This window comes from Crocodylus siamensis, chromosome 6 (genome assembly GCF_052110815.1).
Source record: "Crocodylus siamensis isolate JL-2025a chromosome 6, ASM5211081v1, whole genome shotgun sequence".
Lineage (NCBI taxonomy): Eukaryota > Metazoa > Chordata > Crocodylia > Crocodylidae > Crocodylus > Crocodylus siamensis.
The window spans coordinates 4,609,312-4,628,849 of record NC_143400.1 but is presented as its reverse complement, the minus strand read 5'-3'; the positions used below and the strand labels follow the sequence as shown (position 1 = coordinate 4,628,849).

At 63.7% G+C, this 19,538-nt stretch overlaps 2 protein-coding genes across 2 annotated transcripts; both read right to left on the bottom strand.

Annotated features, from left to right (window-relative positions):
* Positions 1 to 4,697: 4,697 nt before the first annotated feature.
* NPAS4 (neuronal PAS domain protein 4) lies at positions 4,698 to 9,587 on the bottom strand. The gene is made up of 8 exons (XM_090054999.1): positions 9,354 to 9,587; positions 8,649 to 8,800; positions 8,399 to 8,501; positions 7,815 to 8,076; positions 7,218 to 7,327; positions 6,681 to 6,819; positions 5,506 to 6,494; positions 4,698 to 5,162 (listed from the first exon to the last, which is right to left on the bottom strand). Exons 1-8 carry the CDS (start codon positions 9,526 to 9,528, stop codon positions 5,134 to 5,136), a joined length of 1,959 nt encoding a protein of 652 aa, XP_089911125.1. The 5' UTR covers positions 9,529 to 9,587; the 3' UTR covers positions 4,698 to 5,133.
* Positions 9,588 to 16,136: 6,549 nt separating this feature from the next.
* Positions 16,137 to 18,164, bottom strand: MRPL11 (mitochondrial ribosomal protein L11). Its single transcript, XM_090055176.1, has 5 exons — positions 17,919 to 18,164; positions 17,659 to 17,754; positions 16,920 to 17,013; positions 16,587 to 16,746; positions 16,137 to 16,371 (listed from the first exon to the last, which is right to left on the bottom strand). The coding sequence occupies exons 1-5, from the start codon at positions 18,051 to 18,053 to the stop codon at positions 16,281 to 16,283; spliced, it is 576 nt and encodes a 191-aa protein (XP_089911302.1). The 5' UTR covers positions 18,054 to 18,164; the 3' UTR covers positions 16,137 to 16,280.
* Between the last annotated feature and the right edge of the window lie 1,374 nt (positions 18,165 to 19,538).

The following is a 19,538-nucleotide window of genomic DNA, read 5'->3' as shown; positions in this document are numbered from 1 at the left end:
CCACCCCCGCTACCCAATCAGGCCTCTCCCCAGCTGGGTCCCGATTTAACCGGGCGCCCCCATCCCTGGCACCCAATCAGCTTCTCTGCTGCGGCCCCCGCAGCCAATAGGCTCCCGCGCTGCATCTGCCCTTATATGGGGGGAGCCGCTCGCTGTTGCCTGGCAACCGGGCGGCGTGTGCCTGCGTGTTTGGTGCGTGAGCGCGGGCGCGCGTGTCCCGGCCCTAAATATAGCCGCGGCCGGTGCGGGGGCGCCAGAAATAGCCCGGTTATATTTAGCGCCGGGGCCGCGTCGGCCACTTCAGCTCCTTCTTTGGGGATAAAACACAAGAAAATGGGAAAAAAGGGAGCGGGGGTGGGTGTCAGCATTCTTGTCATCATCACCGCCCCGCCAAGAGCGCAGGCCTGGCCGGCCCCAGGCTCGGTGCCATTAATTAAACATGTCTCATTAATGAGGATCCATCACCACCATCATTAACGAGGTCAGCACCTTCCTCATCCCCCTCCTCATCTCCTTATCTCATCAGCGTCGTCATCCTGATCATTCATGGCGATCTGTCATCGTCGTCGTCGTCACTGGATCTCTCGTCACCCTCATTAAGATCCATCCTCCAGGGCCGTCATCATCATCATCACCTACTAAGATCTATCCTCATTATCTTCATCATCATCATTTACATTATACGTCAATAATAAGTAGGCTTAATCAATAATCCAAATGAAGATCTATCATCAGTATAAATCAACATTATTACACAGGATCTAGGAAGGTCAGAAACGATCTATCATCATCATCAATATAAATCAACTTTAATAAGATTATTTAATCTTAATTAAATTTAATTAAATGATTATTTAATCATTATTAAATAAGATCTGTCAGCGTCTTTCAGATCCGTCATCACGATCATCATCATTAATATTAACCAAGATCTATCATCGTCATTAATAAAAGCCCATCATCATCCTGACCATCATCACTAATATTAACCCAGGTCCATCATCGTCATCGATAGCAATTGTCACCATCAAAACTTTCTGCCATCATCATGAACGAAGACTTCATCTTCAATGAAGTTTACGTCAGGGCCGTCGATGCCCTTCCGAAGGGCGCTCGTCATCATTTACAGCCGAAATCATCATTAAATGAGTGCTGTCGTCATGATTATTCATGAAGATCTAGCACTGATACAGGGTGTATCGCTCTAATTACTACCGTCATTCTGGTTCTTACTCTTTATACTATATTAAAACGAGTATGCAGATGAGCCTATTGTCTACGCAGCGAGCGGGGGAAGCGGGGAAGCATGGGCCCGGAGGACCGGTCAGGGTTAATGAAGCATTTGGAAGGGGTCGTGGGGGGAATGGGTGCCCCACCATGCCTGGGGAGTAGGGAAGGGGGCGGGGCTAGGTTCCCCCACGCTGGGCGGGGGCGTGGCTAGGCCCTCACTCCCCAGGGGCCACCAGCCCCGCCCGGCCGGGCTCGGGGGTGGCTGGTCCTCGGTCCTGGCGGGGCGGGGGAGGAGGGGCGAGCAGGGGCCGAGCGGGACGGACCCGGACACCCGGGTTCCCTCCGGTCCTGGAGGACACCGCCACTTCAGACTTCCCGCCGAGGGACGGGGTGGGGGCGGGGCCTGAACTGCCCTCTGATCAGACGGGCACCCTGCCACCGCATCCACCAATCAGAAAGGTGCCTCGTACACACCCCCGACATGGCCCCTCCCCTCTGCGTTTCTCTTCCAATCAGGAGCAGGGATCCCTACCCCACCTTCGCATCGCCCTGCCCCCTGGGTGCCTCATTCAATCAGGAGTGCTTTCTCCCTGCCCCCACCCTTCCCCCTGGGTCGCTGATCCTTTCCTCCAATCAGAAGGGGCCACTGCCCCACCCACCCCAGTGCCCCGCCCTCCGTTGTAGGTGCAAGATCTGGGGGTGGGGCGCCCAGTCCACCCCCCGGGAGGGCGGGGCCAGGGAGACGCCCTCCCCCATTCAGGCCCCTCCCCAGGCACGGCGGGCACAGGACGGCGGGGCACCTGGGCTCTGCGGGAGACGTGGGGCTGGGCCTGGGGGTGAGAGCAGGGATGCCTGGGGTCTCTGGGACAGCGGTGGGGCAGGGGGGTGCTGGGAGCCCAGACGCCTGGGTTCTCCCCAGCGCTGGGAGGTGTTGCTTCTGCATCCCGAAACCTAGCCCCCAGCCCCCCAGGACCACCCCTGCCTCCATTAGTGCCCCCTGCTTCCCTCCCCCAGTTCCCACCCCCACTAAAGGCAGCCTGGGGGTCTGGCCACCCCCTCCCCCACACCAAGTTCTCAGCCCCAAGGGTTGACCCTCAGGCCTCCCCAACCCTGCTGCCTCAGTTGTGCCCTGGGAGGGTCTATACAGCACCCAACACCCCCGATCCCAGACTAGTGGGTCTGTACAGCCCCTGTGCCCCCCGATCCCAGCCTGGGGGACAGTGCCCAGCACCCCCTGATCCCAGTCGGGGGGGCTGTACAGCACCTGGCACCCCCTGATCCCACCCTGGGGGGATCTGTACAGTGCCGAGTGCTCCTTGATCCCAGCCTGGGGGATCTGTACAGCACCCAGCACCCTGTGATCCCAGCCTGGAGGGTCTATATAGCACCTGGCACGCTCGATCCTACCCTGGGGGAGTCTGTGTACAGTGCCTAGTGCCCCCTGATCCCAGCCTGAAGGGTCTGTATAGCACCTGGCACCCCCTGATCGCACCCTGGAGGGATCAGTACAGCACCTGCTGCCCCCTGATCCCAGCCTGAAGGGTCTGTATAGCACCTGGCACCCCCTGATCGCACCCTGGGGGGATCTGTACAGTGCCTAGTGCTCCTTGATCCCAGCCTGGGGGGATCTGTACAGCACCCAGCACCCCCTGATGTCAGCCTGGGGGGTCTGTACAGCACCCAGAGCTCCCTGATCCCAGGCTGGAGGGTGCCCTCTTTCATCGACCCCCCCATACCCCTCCCCACCTTTCTCCCACCGCCAAAAAACCGAGTCTCCCACGGCTCCGTGCTCAGCATCTGGTTTATTCCGGCACAGGGCCATGTCACAGGCAGTACACGCACACGAACACGCCACGGGCCCTCCCCCAGCCCTACACGCGTGGCCATGCACCGCCAGCGGGGGGAGGCGGGAATCCGTGCGTTGTATTTGATTTTGTTCATTGCCTTTTTTGGTCTAATTTTTTTTTTTCCCCTTAAAAAAAGGAAACTCGTTACCCATGATCCCTTGCGACGCGTTACATATGTACAATCCGGCCTCCGCGCGAGAGGGGGCCAGGGCGAGGACTGAATCCTGATACTTGGTCGTAGAGAACTCTACGAGTAGACAACCGACGTCTGGGGGGACGTCACAGCTGGGGGAGCGGGGTGGGGGGGCTGGGGGGCAGGGGCCAGAAATCATGTTCCCTTAAAGAAAGAAGCACTATACAGGTCTATTTATAGCTATGAACAGGTGGAGAATTGGGGGGCTCCGGCCCCGCCAGCAGGGGGCGCTAGGAGGCAGCGGGGGTATTGGGGGGCCTTCTAAGCTCTTTCTGGGGTGCAGGGGGGAAGTTTCAGGGGGTGTTGATAGTCACAGAGGGGGATTTGGGGAGCCGGGAGAGAGAGAGAGAGAGAGAGACAAAGAATGTGGCTGGATGCAGGAGAGGGGGCTCCATTAGCCTGGTTGCAACAGGGGGACCCCCAGATATACTATAAGGGGGACCCCAATTTACAGCCCCATGGCCAAAGATTGACCCTCTATTTTAGCCCAAGCCAATAGAGTGGGCCCCAATATCTGGACCACAGCGGGAACCCCGATTTACAGCTGAGGGTCCCCCCCAGCTTCAAGCCTTCATGCACAGAGAGGACCCCAATATCCAGTCCAAGCTCAGTACAGCAATCCCCAAAGATGAGAGCCCAGGGCATGAGGGGACCCCAATATTCAGTCCAGCCTCAGCAGACCCCAAAAGCAATATTGCTGCCCCCATTCAACCTCAGTTTTCAAGGCAGGGCCCCCCAATACCCTAATGACCACCCCTCACAGGCAGTGGCTCGTTAGCAGAGCAGCTCAGCCATCCAAACCATGACTAACGAAGCCATTATGGGAGGGATCATTCAGAGCAACTTTGGGGGGTCCCATGAGACTCGGGGCTCCCACCAAGTGGCAACACGCATGTGTGCGTGTGTGCGTGTGCACGGGCAGAGGTCTCTCGCTCTCTCTCCTGGTTCATGGGATTGTCAAGGCCAGAGGGGTGCAGCCATGTTGGATTTAAGGCCTGGTCGGGCTGGGGGGTACAGGAAGGGAGTGGGGGGCACTCTCCCCAATTTGGGGGGGTGTCCCCTCCTCAGCCTCCTACCGCCTGCCCCATGACCAAAATCTATTTCAGGCTTCGGCCCAGTCTGCCTACCACAGCAGGCCTCAGGCTTCGGCCTAGTCCCAGTCTTTTGGCAGCTGGGGTTAGTGGGGGAGAGGTGCCCTGCCCAATTTGGGGGGCGCCCACTCTTCAGCTTCCTGCCCCCAGCCGTTGGCCAAATTCTACCATAGGCGTCATCCTGTGTGCTAGGCCTCAGGTTTTGGCCTAGTCCAAGTCTACTCGGCCCCCATGGCGATGGGGCCTCCTGCCTTGACAGTCCAGTAGGAGCATTGTCTGGGCCCCCAAAGGGGGGCACGGGGGGTGGGAGGAATGGGGGGGGGGCCTCTGGGGCTGGCGCGGCTCTGCCGAAAACCCAGAGCCAGCGCCGCCGAGAATAACCCAAACAGCCATGGGCGCTTACTGCCGTAGGTTAGATACCACCTACTCGTGCCGTATTCGGGGGGCCAGGGTGGGAAGGGGCCTCCGACGCCAGGCCGGACCCCCGGGGAGGGGATGGGGGTATTTAATTACAGCAACTCGTTACGAGTGATACAGGTCCATGTAGATATCCACGTACATTAGCACTTCCCAGAGCCCGGGCGGCTCCTTGGGCTGGTCCATCGTGTTGTCTTGGCCGGGCCACGCGCCGTCCAGTGCGGGGTGTGGGGGAGTCGGAGAACCCAGGCGTCCAGGCGCTGTCTCCGTGCCGGCTGGCAGGCGGGGGAGGAGAGGGGGTTCCTCGAAATATGACAATATGCCATACTGGGTGAAGTTAAGTCACAGACTTATTTCAGAACGTGGGGTCACTCTCGCTTCCATCTGTGGGGGGCACAGAAAAGGAGGGAAGGGGGGTTAGGAGGAGTGAGGGGGGTCCCTGCAGGCAGCCCAACCCTCCCCCCGTGAACACAGAGGGAAACTGAGGCAGGGGTAGAACCCAGGTGTCCAGACACTGGACTTGATCTGTCCCTGCTCTCACCCCCCACCAGCCCCACTCCCCTCCCAGAGCTGGAGCCACTCTCCTCCCAGAGGACCCAGGTGTCTGGGCCCTGAGGCCTCACTCTTCCCAAGCAGGCCATGTTCCTGACTTGGGGGGCAGTCTGGGGGTCCAAGGAATGGGCCAATGCCATGGCTGGCGGGGAGGGGGGGGCCCCCAAGCCCTCACCTGGGTGGAAGGCGTCACTCGGGCGTCCATGGAGTTGATGCAACTCACCCGCCCCATCACGGGGGCGGCTCGAGGCACCTGCCTCGAAGGCGGTTTCGTAGGATGCCAGGTCGTCCAGAAGGTGCCGCTCGGCAGGGGACAGGCCGCCAGGGCCAGGGGGTGCAGGCGGCGAGGCAGCGGCAGGGGGGGGCAGCAGGCCAGGGGAGACCCCCCCCCAAGCTCCAGCTTCCACCAGCAGTGCGTCCAGGAGCTCCTCCACGCTGGCTGCGTCCTCCAGCAGTGCGGCATCCTCAGGGTCCGGTAGCATGTCCAGCCCAGGCCAAGCTTTGTCCAGGGCTAGGGGCCAGAGGCAGGGCCCCCGCTTGCCCGGCGAGGCCTCGGGTGTGAGGAGCCCAGCAGGGACGTCCACGTAGAGGGGTCCAGTGATGCGGGGCAGTGTCATCACTGTGCAGTCGCCACTGCCCGGGCTGTCGGGGGTGGGCGGCAGCTTCTCATAGGGCAGGCCGCAGCCCTCTGGCACTGGCTCTGGTGTGGTCCCTGGCCCAGACTCTTGGGTCCCAAACAGGAAGGCGCCGCCAGGGTGGGGGTGGGGAGTGTAGGGTGGGGTGCAGGCCAGGTCCTTGGGGGGCGCTGGAGGGGGAGGTGGTGGTGGAGGATCGTAGAAGAGGTAAGCAAAGTCCTTGGGGGGTGCAGGGGGTGGGGGAGGCGGTGGTGGGCAGGGGGGCAGCGGTGGCAGCTGCAGATGCTGCTGGTGGCGGCCGCTGCCCGCTCCTCCAGGGGTGAAGTCCAGGCTGCCAAAGTCGAAGGCTGAGGGAGCAGCAGGAGGGCTGAAGATGGGTGCAGGGGGGCTGCTCATGGGCCCCTCGGGGAAGGCTGGAGCTGAAGCAAGAGCTGGAGCTAGAGATGGAGCTGGAGTTGGAGCCGGGGCCAAGCCCCCATGAGGGTCTTCCAGAGCCAGCTGCTGGCGCAGACACCAGGCCTCTGGCTCGCTGGTGGGGAGAGAGAGGCAGAGAGGTCAGGCCTGGATGCCAGGTTCCCCGTTCCCTGCTAGGCCTGCCCCAGACACCTGGGTTCTGTGCGTAGCCCACCCCAGGCCCATCCCTGACCCGCCTACTTGCACCCCCCTCACCTGCTGCCACCCCTCCCCAGATGCCAGGCTTCCACGTGGCCCTCACCTGATGACGTAGTTGTGGCAGGAGATGTGGCGGTCGGGGCCATCAGGCCGGGCCAGGACGTAGACCCAGACCCAGCGCAGCGCGTCTCGGCTCTGCAGCCTCAGTACCAGCTCCACAGGACTGTCTCCAGCATCGCCCACTGCAGGGGACAGGGCTGTCAGCCTGCTTTTGGGGGCAACTGGCGGGGGAGGCTGTGGGCCTGGTCATGTGGCTTCCCCCCAACTATGGAAGGGACTGGAGGATTGGATTGCGAGCCTGGATGCCTGGGTTCTCCCCAGGTCTGGGACAGGAGAGAGGGCTGGCAGCTCAGCCCCCTGTGCCCTCCTTAGCTCTGAGAGTGGCAACAGGCAGGCTAGGAGCCTGGATGCCTGGATTCTCCCCCTGCTCAGGGAAGGGTTGGGGGATTAGAGCAGGGGGCGGGGATGTGAGCCCAGATGCCTGGGTTTCCCCTGGCCCCGGAGTGGGTCGGGGGTTCCAGTGGTGGGGGTGGGGATGGGGATGGGGCAGGGATGTCCCAGACAGGGGAGCTGTACTTACGCAGGCGGCAGTGCTGGGTGGCTGCATGGCCGAGGTCCTCGGGGTGCAGCAGCCCGTACCATGAGCGCCCCATAAGCTCAGCCCGCTCAAAGCCCAGATGGAACAGCACACTGTGGGGGGGAGAGCGTGTGAGCCCAGCCCAGAAGCACTGGAAGGGGCCTGGGAACCGCGGGGCAGAGCAGAGGGACTGGGAGCTGGGACCCCTGGGTTCTCTCCAGCTCTGGAAGGGGAGTTGGGCGCACAAGGTGATCTGGGAGCCCTGACACCTAGCTTCTCCCAGGGCTGTGGAGGGGGATTAGATCAGGGTGTAGGAGCCCAGACGCACAGGTTCTTGCCCGGCCAGAGAAGGAGGGTTATTATGTGGGTGGCTGAGATCCTGGACACCTGGTTTCTCTCTCAGCTCTGGGACAGGGACTGGGAGCCCAGACTCCTGGATTTTGTTTCTGCTCTGGAAGGGGCTGGAAGATTAGAGGAGGGGATCTGGGAGCCCAGATGCTTGGGGTCCTTCCTACTGGGGGGGGGGGTCAGGCAGTGGGTTGGAGAAAGAGGTTTGGGAGCCCGAAAGCCCAGGTTCCCTCCCTCTTGGTGGCCCCTCACCTGTCAGAGGCATCCAGCAGAGCCATGTTCTTGGCATGGCGGGTCTCGAAGGCAGCTGGAAGGAGGCCAGCAGGGCCAGGGCTGGGACCAGGGCGTGGCGCAGGCTCCAGGGGGGCAGCGAAGGCTGTGATCACGGGGTTGGAGGCCCAGTAGGGCCCCGGCAGGGGTGGGTGGAAGCGCCCGCGCAGAAGCACCAGCTTGTTGCCTGCGCCCTGGCGCCGTGCTGCCTTTGCTGTGGTGAACCGGCACCGGAACAGGCGCTCTGCGGGTGGGGGAGGAAGTGGGTGTGAGACATGGGCCCAGGACCAGAGCCCCCTCCCTTCCCCCATCTCTCTATCCGTCCCCCTGTCTGTTCCTCCATCTGTCTCCATCCATCCCTCCACACACTCCTTTATGCCTCTGTCCATCTACTGGGCCGTCCATCTGTCTATCCGTCTATCTGGCCATCCATCTGCCTGGTCCTCCATGCAGCCATTTCTCCCTGCATCTATCTCTCTGTCTACCGATACGTCCACCCACTCACACTTTCCTCCCCACCTCCCTCCACTTCCCAGCCCCAGCCCCACACCCACCCCTGCCCTCACCTGTGTCAGGGGGTGATGGCAATGCCAGCTGGTTCCTCATCACGAAGTGGTCGGCTGGGTCCAGGATGTCATAGATGCTGTCGCCCTGGGCCACCAGGTCCACCTGGGAAGAGGAGTGGGGCTCCATGAGCGCACAGTGCTGTACCTCTCTCTGGCTGTCTCCCCATCGCCTCACATCCCTTTCGGAGCCCCGAGCCCTCGCCCCTGCCCCACTGGCCCCGCCCCCTGTGCCCAGTGCCCCGCCCCTTACCATGGAGTGCCCCAGGTGCTCGGCCACGTTCTCGGAGATGTAGAGCAGTTTGCCCTCAGCCGTGAATGCCAGCAGGAAGCCGGGCAGTGCCCGCACCAGCTCCTCCAGCTCCGGCGCTGACAGCAGGGCCTCGGCCGCACCCGGCGGAGCACCTGTGCGTGGGGAGGGAGAGGGATGGGGACAGGTCAGGACCCGGAGTGGCTCCCGGCTTCAGTCCCCTCGGCCTCTCTCCTGTCCCCGACGCCTCCGAGCCATTTCCACCGCTTCCCGACCAGCCCCGCCAGTCCCATCCCGGTCCCCCAGCCCCTTCCCAACTCCCACGCGCCGTTACTCGGCCCCCCTGAGCCCGCGGTCCGGCCCGGGCTGCCCCCAGCCCCCGCCGGCAGCGCCGGGATCCGGCCGCGGGGACAGCGCCAGGCGCCGGTGCCTGCGCTCGGGGACCCCCAGTCGCCGCCTGGTGCCGCCGCCCCGGCCGGGCAGCTCCGGGCTGCCCTCTGCCTCCAGCACCGCGGACAGCGCCGGCGCCGGTCCGGCGTCCCGCAGCCTCGCGCCAGCCTCCAGCACCGCGGACAGCGCCGGTCCCGCGTCCCGCAGCCCCTGCCCGCCGCCCGGGTGCCCCGCACAGCGCCTGGCACGGCTGCCTCGGCGTCCCGTCCAGCCCCGACCCGCCTCAGCCCCGCGCCCGGGCTCCCCGGCGGCACCCACCTTGGGCGAAGAAGACCCCCTTGCGGGTGTAGATGCAGGCGAGGGACATGACGTGCAGGTAGGAGAGGCGCAGCTTGTCGGCCTCGGCCACGGGCAGCAGGTCCTTGAGGGCGCGGATCTCGGCGTTGATCTGGTCCCGCCGCGCCTTGGAGGCGCCCTTGGTGGAGCGGTACATGGTGGCGCCGGCCCCGCCGTGCCCAGCCGCCCCGCGCCTGCCTTATATCCCCCGTGCCGGGGCGGGGCGGCCAGCCGCGGGGGGGGCACCCGCGTCACGCGTGACGTAGGGGGAGGCGGGGGGACTGGGGGACTGGGGAGCGGGGGAGGAGGCAGGAGCGCACCGCCGAATATGGAAAAGATGTGGAGGGGGCGGGGCCCGGAGAGGCTCCGCCCACCCCCCCAACAGCAGTCCCCCCAGCTTTTGTATGGAGCCTTGCCCCCCGGGCATCCCTGCGCCCCCACCGCTCCCTCCCTCTACCTCAGCCCCCCAGCCCCCCGCCCCACTGACCCACCCCAGCCCCCGACCTGGCCCCGCCCCGCCCCGCCCCGCCCGGAGCGGCTCCGGCACCGCGGACAGCGCCGGCCTCCAGCACCACGGACAGCGCCGGGCTCCAGCACCGCGGACAGCGCCGGCCCCGCCCCGCCCGCCCCAGCCCCGCCCCCTCCCAGGCCGTGACCTCGCCGTGCACCCCCTGCCCTCCACCCCCGCCCTCATCCCCCCGTGCCCTGCCGCTTCCCTCCGGCCCCCCGCTCCATCCAGCCCATTCCTTCCCCCGGGCCCGCACCCCCACTCCCTCCTCCGGCCCCTGCAGCCCCCCGGCGCTGCTGACACCCTTCCCCCCATCCCCCTGTCTCGCAGCCTGAGCCCCCCCGGCCCCGCCCCCGCGAGGCCCCGCCCCCGCCGCCGTGCTAAAAAAAGCCCGCGCTATATTTAGCTTCTTCCCCCGCGTGCGTAGCTACAGGCCCCGCCCCCTGCGCGAGGCGCTGCCATATACGGTGCTGGAGCAGCTGGGGGGGAGGGGGCGGAGCCTGGGGCAGCCAAGAACCGCCCCCCAACCCAAGCCTGGGGAGGGGGCGCCCCCTGCTCCGTGCGGGCCGGGGCCGGGGCTGGGGCTGGGAGCCCGGACACCTGGGGGTCTCCAGCTCGGGGGGGTCAGACCCTGCGTCGTCTCCAGGGGGGGAGGGAGAGGGGGCGCCCGGGAGTGGTGGGGGAGGGCGCCGCCGGGCCTCCTGCACAGGGTGGGGTCTGCTCAGCTGGGGGGGCGACACCTGGGGCCGCTCCGCGCGGGGGGGCCCGGGCGCGGCTTCCCCGCGTGGATCCCAGCCGCCTGGGCTCTCGCCCAGCCCGCGCCGGGGGGGCCGGGGGCCGGCATCGCGCGCGGCGCTGTGGGAACGCGGCGCTATAAATAGCTCCCGGGAGCTGTTTTTGGAGCCACGTCGCCGACGTCAGCGCGCGGCGGAGCCGCACGTCGCGGGGAGGGGGCAGCTCGGCCCCCGCCGCTATTTATAGCCTCCGGGACCGGCGGGGAACAGCGGCGCGGCGGGGGGGGGGGACGGGGACAGGCCCCCGCCCCCCCAGGGAGAGCGGAGCACCCAGGTATCCGGGACCCCAGGCTCCCCCCCAGCCACCGAACCCCCCCCCGCCGGGGGGAGCGGAGCACCCAGGCGTCCGAGGATCCCCCCGACCCTCTCCCCACCCCAGCCTGTGGATCCTCTTCCCAGCCCCCCGGTACAGCAGAGAGCACCCGGGCCTCCGGGCTCCCAGCCCCCTGCTTCCCCCCGAGCCCCCCATAACCCCACGCTGCTCCCAAAGCCAGGAGCGCTCCCAGGCGTCGGCCGCCCCCGCCGCCCCCGCGCGATCCGGCTCTGAATCCATCGGCTAAAGATAGCAACAGGGAGGCTAAAAATAGCGCTGCGCGCTGCTCTGGGAGGCTCCGCCCACGCAGGGGAGGGGCGGGGCCTGCGGGGATCCACCCCCCCAACAGGGACACGCACTGACATGCATGGAACATGCCTGGATGCAGAGCGACACGGACCGGTGGGCGTGAAGCAGGCCTGGGGGCATTGGGGCATGGAGCAACATGGACTGATGGGCATGGACCAACAGGCGTGGAATATGTGTGAGCACAGAGTGACACACATCAAACATGCCTGTACACAGTTACATGGACCTGGGCACACAGGGACACAGATAACACACCCCGACAGGCAGGGACATGGAGTAACACAGCTTGACATGGAGTGACACAGGCACAGCCAGGCACTGAGCACACCCTGACACACGCACGTGGTGTGCACAGGTGCACATGCCCTGACAAATGTGCACCCAAAGCAGGTTAGACACAGGCACGGACAGAGGGGCACATGTTGACATGCATGGAGCACAACAGTGCAGATCAACACAGACTGCCCCAGGCACTGCCACACCTGCATACACATGGACCCAGGGCAGCACGGGGGGGGGGGGTTGCCACACTGCCCCCAACACACCCTGACACACGGCCACACAGCCAAGTGGACTCACCAACAGAGCGTGTGCCCCCAGGTGGACCCACATGCCACAGGCAGTGGCACGGGCCTGTGGGGAGTGCACCGCCATGTGAGAACATGGACTCACTGTGACAGGCAACACACTGTGATGTGCAGCAACGGACACAACCACAGAACTCAGGCATCTGGGATGCACACACACACACACACACACACACAAGCAAATGCACCAACATGATACGCAGTGCACCACGAGACAACAACTGGTTCTGGGCTGTGGTTGAGTTGTGTGTTTTGTTGCAGTCCAGTTTATTGTGTTTCATTGTTTGTGTTGCAAGGACCTGCCCTGTGTCAAATTGTGGCACATTGCCCTGTGCTTTGTTCTGGTGCATGTTACGTTGCCCAGGCATGTTGCAGTCAGCTGGGAATGCACACACACAGAGACACACAAGCAAGCATGCCAACATGCTACACAATATGACATGAGACAATACAACACTCCCACCCACCCTCTACAACCACACAATGCAGCACACAACTCACCCCAGACAGCAGGCTGCCCCATACCACAATGCCACACCACAACACACAACCTGGGTACTTTAATGCAAGATGATGCACCCGGTAGCACCACATGAGGCAGCAAACCACATGCAACTTGGCCACCAAGACACACACAACACAACCCCATGTAATGCAAGACAGCAGGACTCCACACACCCCTGATGCACAGCTTATGGGCAGCTCCAAGCAACTGCACAACCCAGTGCAAGAGGCTGCAGTGCAACACAACACACAACCTGGAACCACATACTGCAGGGCCACAGTAGCACTCAACATAACACAGTGCAGCCCAAGGCAACACACACACCACACACACAGTTCCCCCTCCCCCTGCCACCACAAGGTGAATGGCTTAGGGCAACACAGTGGACCAGGATGCAACCACCCATGCCATTGTCAAGGGTGGCAGCATGTTGCATTGAGCTGTGTTGTGCATCACTTTGCATTGACTTACTTGCACTGTGTTGTGAAGCCATGCATGACGGTGTTGCCTTGCCTTTTGTTGTGTATTAGTTGAATTGAACTTATGTTGTGTTTGTGTGTGTGATGGTATGTGGTCTTGTGTTGTGTATTAGCTAGCATAGACTTACCTTGTGCTATTATGTGGTGCTGTGTTGTGTTGTGTTGTGGTGCACAGCAGCATGTTGCGTGGCCAGCCGTGCATTGTGCTGTGGGTTATGTTGCAAGGAGCTGTCCTGTATTATGCTGAGCTGTGTATTACATGGTGTTACTTTGCCCTTCGCTGTGTGGTGTTGTGTTGTTGAAAAAACCTGCCCCAGGTTGTGTGGAGCTGTGCATCATTCAACATCCCCCTATGTTGTGGGGCACAGTAGCCTGTTGTGCTGCAATGCAGTGCTGTGTTGTACGGTGTTGAATCATGTTACAGTGAGGGTCCTGTGCTGTGCTGTCCTGGGTTGGGTGTTGTGTCACGGCTCAGTGATTTGGAAGGGGGTTGCATGTTGTGATGTGTTCTGTTTTGCAGTGACTTGCCCCATGCGGTGTTGCATGGCACATTGTGGGACATCCCCGTGTGCTCCATGTTGTATTGTGGTGCTTTTCCTCTTGTTGTGTTGCAGCCAAGCCAAGCCATGTTGTGCAGTTTTGGAGTGAGAAGCCCTGTGCCGCGTTGGGCTGCTGCTTAGTGTGTTGCATGGGGTTACACGCTGTGCATTGTTGCAAAAACCAGTCCTGGGTTGTGTCTTGGCTGCCTGTTGTGTGGCACAGCATTGCGTTGCACTGCACTGCTGTGCTGTGTTGCAGATAGAGGCCCTGTGCTGACTGGGGTTATGTGTTGTGTAGCAGCCTGGTGCATTGTGTGGGGTTGCGTGTTGTGTTGCCTCGTGGAACATCCTTTCATGTGGTGTTGCACACCCCCTGTTGCGTTCCACCCCGGAGCACTGCATTGTGTGTGGTGTTGCAGCAAGAGGCCCTGCACTGACTTGGGTTGTGCAGCTGCCTGATGCAGTGTTGCACTATGGGCCAGCAACCTGCCTTGTGTTGTGGTACCTAGCTGCCTGGTGTGTTGCAGACTGGTACATTGCATTGTGTGGTGGCTGTGTTGCAACAAGCTGCCTTGTGCCGTGCTGCGCTGTGGGACATAGCCCATGCAGTGGTGTGGTGTGGCAGCAGGGTGCGCGGCCACCTGTTGTTAGCACCTTAGGCCATTGCAGGGTGGGTTGTGTCATGTTGTGTTGCATTGCGGTGCATGTCCACGTGTTGCGTTACATCACCCTGTTGCCATGGCCTCCGACACCGCAGCAGAGATCTCTGTGGCAACCATTGCTAAGGGCAACCCCAGCGTTGCCAGGGAGGGGAGGGGCTCAGAACAGGGGGGGCTGTGGCCCCCTCACCCCTCTGCAGGGCACAGACCTCAAAGAGGAGGGGGCAGGAGCTGGGACATCTGGGTTCTCTCCAGCTGTGGGGGCTCGGTTCTGCTTTCTACACAGGACCTTGTCGTCCAACCCCCCCCAAGGTCCATCTCCATCAAAAATATCCTGTTGCCATGGAAACTCGCCCACAGCCTCACATCCCGCCAGCGCCAGGGGCTACGCTTAATATAGACCAGGACTGCCCCTGCTGCTGGGGGAGGGGAGACCCCTCCACCCCACAATGCACCGGGATGGGGAAGGGGGACCCCTAATACCAGCCCCATAATGCCCCAAGAATACCCAGGCATCTGGGCCCTGAGACCCCCCCACGCGAGCCTGCTCTCAGCCCCTGGCCCCCTCTGCCCTGCCAGAGCTGGAGGGAAGCCAGGTGTCCACCCCCCCAGGCCCTGCTGCTATGAGACCGGCCCCAAGTGAAGCCAGAAACCAGGCGTCCGGGGCCCCCAGACCCCTCTCCTCTAACACCCCAGACCCCGCGGAGGAGAGAAGTGCTGGGACCCAGAGGCCTCTGGGCCCAGCTTGGTAGCACGGGCACTTGGCAAGAGACTGACGTGTCCAGACTCCCACAGCCCCCCTGCTCTCAGCCACCAGTCCCCACTGCCCCCACAGCACTGGGTAAAACCCAGGCATCCAGGCCTGGGGGGTAAGCCCAGGCCAGGCCCTGCACCAGAGCTGGCCCAGACTGTTGCCATTGGCCTGCTTCCCCCAGAGCCAGCTGCATCCTGCAACCCAGGTGGGCGACCTAGTGCAGGGGATAAATGGATGGACAGACACACCCATGAGACCCATGAATGGACAGGGCAGGGGTCCCCCCCGCCCCAGGCTCTGAGCTGGGGGAGGGGGATTCTCCTCTCTCTCCATAATAGGCAATAGATGGAGCTGGGCTGTGACGTCAACACCCCCTGCATCACGTTGCCATGGCTACCCCACAGCAGCAACAAAGGGGGGGCACTGTAGCAACAGCAGGCAAGCCCCACCCCCACACACCAATCCTCCTTTGCATACAGGCCCCACCCATCCCTTAAACGCATCCTCCCATCTGGGGGGGAGGGGAAGGGGGTCCCCAGGCTCCATTCAAACCCAGCCACTTGTCTCCATAGCAATACCCTGCTGCCTTCCCAGCAGTGCTGCCATGGCAACTGCAATCCAGGTGTTGCCGTAGCAGCAGCTGCAGTAAGCAGGAACCCCTGAACCTTGCAACCCGGCCCTGGGGGCTCATACCTCGCCCGTGCCACAAACACACAGCCCCCAGACACGGCCCCACTTCCACGGCACATGAGTGCAAGCACAGCCCCCAAAGGCTTGCACACCTCCTGCCTGAATGATACCCTCATACTTGCACAGACAGCCCCTGCCTGCATACTCATCATATGTTTGCACATGTGCACACACCACCCTGCCAACTTGCACATGCTTTCATACTACCCATGTGCCTCCTCACATGTTCACACACAACTCCACATGGACGCACATGGGTGAACGCACCCAAGAGAGTCTGTCCCACTGCTACGGGCAGCCAGCACAGCCCCCTCCTCTCCCCCTCGCTGCTCTGAATCACCCAGGCACGGGCCCCACCGCAGGGAGAGCCCCAACCGCCCTCCCGGCCCTGGGAGCAGGCACCAGCCCTGTCCCCATGACCCCGCCCCTCCTCTTGGCCACTCCCCCCGTGCAGCCCATTGCTCAGCCCTCTGCCCCCCAAACACTTGTTCCCTGCATTTTCTCCAACTAGTAGCTCCACCCTCTCCATGTCCCACCCCTCCCCAAGCCACTTGCCCTGCCCCCTGGCTCAGTGGCCCCGCCCCCTCCACCTCTGGCTTCAACCACAGATTCACTCGCAGGAGCCAGGGAAGGTCTCAAGCATTTATTTTATCAGAGTCACCAGGAACCAGCCAGGCCAAGGGGGACAGGGCCTCCACTGGCCCCCAGGAGACCCCAGCTCCCCCAGTTCCCAGGCCCCGCAACCTGGCGGAGAACCCAGGGGTGCGGGCAGTCACTTGGCAGCTTCAGCCTCCTTCAGGGCCTGGGCTGCCAGCTCATCTGCCCGGCGCTGGCGGAAGGCGGTGCACTCCTCCACGCTGAGCCTGGCAGGGGGAGAGCAGGTCAGGGACTAAAGTGTCCAGCAGTCGCCCCCCCGCCCCACCCAGAAACAAGGTACCGAGGCTCCAGGCCCACCCCCACCCCAAAGAACCCATATAAATGGGCTCCCAGCACTGCCCCCCCCCCCGAGAGCCCAGGCATCCGGGGGCCCCCAGCACCGCCCCTCTGGTCCCCCAGAACCCAGACGTCCGGGGCTCACCGGGGCACGACGCGCAGGCCGAGGGAGCGGGCTGAGCCCAGCAGCGAGCGCACCACGTCCTCCAGGCCGAACCCACGCAGCTTGAACCCGGGGTCCTCAATTTTCACCTGTGCAATCTCATAGAGCTGTGGCAGCGACACCACCCCCGCCTCCTCGTGCCCTGGGGAGGCAAGGGGACATGAGCCTGGGGCCCCCCCTGCCCCTCCCCCTCATGGAGGGAGGGGACAGCCTGAGACCCCCTCACATCCATGGGTGGGGAGCAGCCCCCCACCTCTGCATGCCCTTGGGGGGGACGGGGAACAGCCAGCCTCCCCCATCATACGCCCCCCTCACCAGGCTGTGACGCGCCCTTCTCGATGCCAGCGGCCGCAAGGAGGAAGTAGGAGCTCGTGGGGGGGTGGATGTCCAGGTCATAGGTGCGGTCCGCCTGCAGGGGTCACTAGGCACCCTCAGCTCCTGAACACCCCCCCCACATCTCCCAAATGCCCTCTTCCCCCAGACGCCTCTGTAACTCCCCAGCCCCCACCCTGTGCAGGCACCCCCCACATCCTGGCCCAGGCCTCCCCAGGCCCTGGGGGACTCCTCCACACCCAGCCCAGCCCTCACAGCATCTGCTCCTCGCCCTCAGGGAACCCAACTGTCTGGCCCCCGCCCCAAGCCCACCTTGCCCCAGGTTTTTTGTGGGTGACTGGTGGGGGGGGGGCAGGGCAACAGAATGCCTCGCGACCTCAATGCCTGTGGGAAAGTGTGTGTGGGGGGTGTCTCAGAGAAGACCTGGTGCCTGAGCGGAGTTGCCAGGGGTGTGAGATGTGTCTGGTGGGCTGCATGGAAAAGCAGTGACGGCACCTAGAAGGGACCTGGGGACCGGGGGCAGGGTGTCCTGGGGGCTCCAGGGTAGATGTAGGGCCCGGGGCAGAGGGCGGCTGCTGGGGCGGAGGGGGGAAGCACTGCCAGAGGAGATGTGGGTGGCTCTGAGGGGGCCACAGCGGTCGGTGGTGGGGACTGGGGCACACAGCAGTGCTGGGGGGGTCCCAGGGGGCCGAGGGGCAGCAGGTCCCGACCGCGGCAGCACCTTGATGCGGATGCACACGGGTAGGGGGATGCCGGTCTTGATGTCCTTGGTTCGCTCATTGAAGTCCTTGCAGAAGCTGCCGATGGGGATCCCATGCTGGGGGCCGAGGGGGGGCAGGGTCAGGGGCGGCTGGAGGCCCCCCCCCACTTCGGGCCTGGGCCCAGCTCTTCCCTAGAGCTGGCTGCATCCAGGGCCCCGCCCAGGACCCCAGCTCACACGGAGCGCAGGCGCGCCCCAGGGAGCGCAGGCCTCCGGCTCACCTGGCCCAGGAGGGGGCCCAGCGGCGGGCCGGGCTGCGCCTGCCCCGCGCGCATGATCATTTTCAGAAAGTTGCCGGCATCCACCCGCTTCACGAGCCGCTTCACGGCCCGCTTCGCCACGCCCGAGCGCGACATGGCGCCGCCGAGCCCGGCCGCGCCGCCCCCGCCCCACTCCCGTACTTACGAGTGGGCAAGGACACACGTGCCGTGCGAAGGGTGCCGGGAGCCGCGGGGCACGCTGGGACCGGTAGTCAACGACGTCAGCCGCCGCCGTGACGTCACCGGGCGCGAGGCAGGCCGGGAACTGTAGTTCTTCGCACGCCACTTGACGTGGCCGCGCCCCGGGTCCTGCTGGGAGTGGTGGTTTCTTCCCGGAGCCATGACGTCACCAACCCCGGGCGCCCTCTCCCTCCAAGCTGCGTTGCATGCTGGGAGCTGCAGTCCTCCCCCCCCCGGGCCTGCCGGGACACGTTATTCACACACACCACCCCCCGCGAGGCCCAGGTGCATGCTGGGATACTTGCCCCCCACTGCTGGCCGTGCGGGGCATGCTGGGATGTCTTCCCCTCTAGCCCCGGTGCATTCTGGGATGGGTGATGGACTGATGGATGGACCCCTGCAGCCCGGGGCATTGTGGGATGGATTGACCTCCACGGCTCCGGTGCATGCTAGGAGGTGTAGTCTCTGCCCCTCATCCCGGGATTCCCGGAGTCCAGCCCCAGCCCCAGCCCGTTACCGTAATGCTCCGAGTGTAAGTGGGGGTGCGCACACACGTACTCCCAGGGACACACGTGTGGCCGCGCAAAGAGCCACATGTACACGCACCCGGGCCTGTCAGGCTCACTTGTGAACACAGGCACATTCATGAACACATGCATATGCGAACACCCATGGGCACAGGCGTGTATACGTACACGCTGCTAAGCACACACTTGCACATACACATTTGAACACGCACACACACATGCAGACCTCTGCTCACAGGTATAAATATACATGCACATGAAAAGAAACACATGACACTCAGTGTGTGCACGCACACAGGCATGTGCACCTGCACATACAGAGCCAGGTATTTGCACCACTGTGTGTGTGTGAGAGGGTGTGTGCAAGAGCCATAGGGAGACCGTGGGTGCCCCAGCACCTGCTCTGTGCACATGCATGTGCTGTGCTCTGTGGGCCACATGTGTTGATCCATGTGCACCCACCTGCTGTGTGTGTGTGTGTGTGTGTGTGTGTGGCTGAGGCATGTGCTGCATGTGTTGACTGCAGGCAGGCACACGCACGTGCCACACGTCCACATGCCGCCACACAGGTGCATACACAGGTGCAAGAGGCTTCGTGTGTAAAGCAGGTTTGCTCTAGGCCTGGGGACGCGTGTGCAAGTGCACGCGTGTGCGGGGCCAGCCGGGGCCGGCGGGACAGAGTAGGAGCAGGACCCCCCCAGCAGCTGCCCAGGGAGACCGGGCGCAGTGCGGACACGGGAGCGCCAGGGGGCGAGCGCGGGGCACCGGCGGGCAGCCCCGGACGCCGGGCTCTCAGGGCGGGGGTCGCACGAGGGCGGGGCCACGGGGCGGGGGGCTACGCGAAGCGACTCCCCCGCCTGTGCCCTGGAGCCCG

Coding starts and splice junctions, on each gene's coding strand:
- NPAS4 (XM_090054999.1), bottom strand. CDS start 9,528: ATGTACCGCTCCACCAAGGGCGCCTCCAAGGCGCGGCGGGACCAGATC. Junction 6,820..7,217: donor CACCCAGCACTGCCGCCTGC/GTAAGTACAGCT, acceptor TGTCCCCTGCAG/TGGGCGATGCTGGAGACAGT. Junction 6,495..6,680: donor TGCCACAACTACGTCATCAG/GTGAGGGCCACG, acceptor TCTCCCCACCAG/CGAGCCAGAGGCCTGGTGTC.
- MRPL11 (XM_090055176.1), bottom strand. CDS start 18,053: ATGTCGCGCTCGGGCGTGGCGAAGCGGGCCGTGAAGCGGCTCGTGAAG. Junction 17,014..17,658: donor CCGTGTGCATCCGCATCAAG/GTGCTGCCGCGG, acceptor TGACCCCTGCAG/GCGGACCGCACCTATGACCT. Junction 16,747..16,919: donor GAAGGGCGCGTCACAGCCTG/GTGAGGGGGGCG, acceptor TTGCCTCCCCAG/GGCACGAGGAGGCGGGGGTG.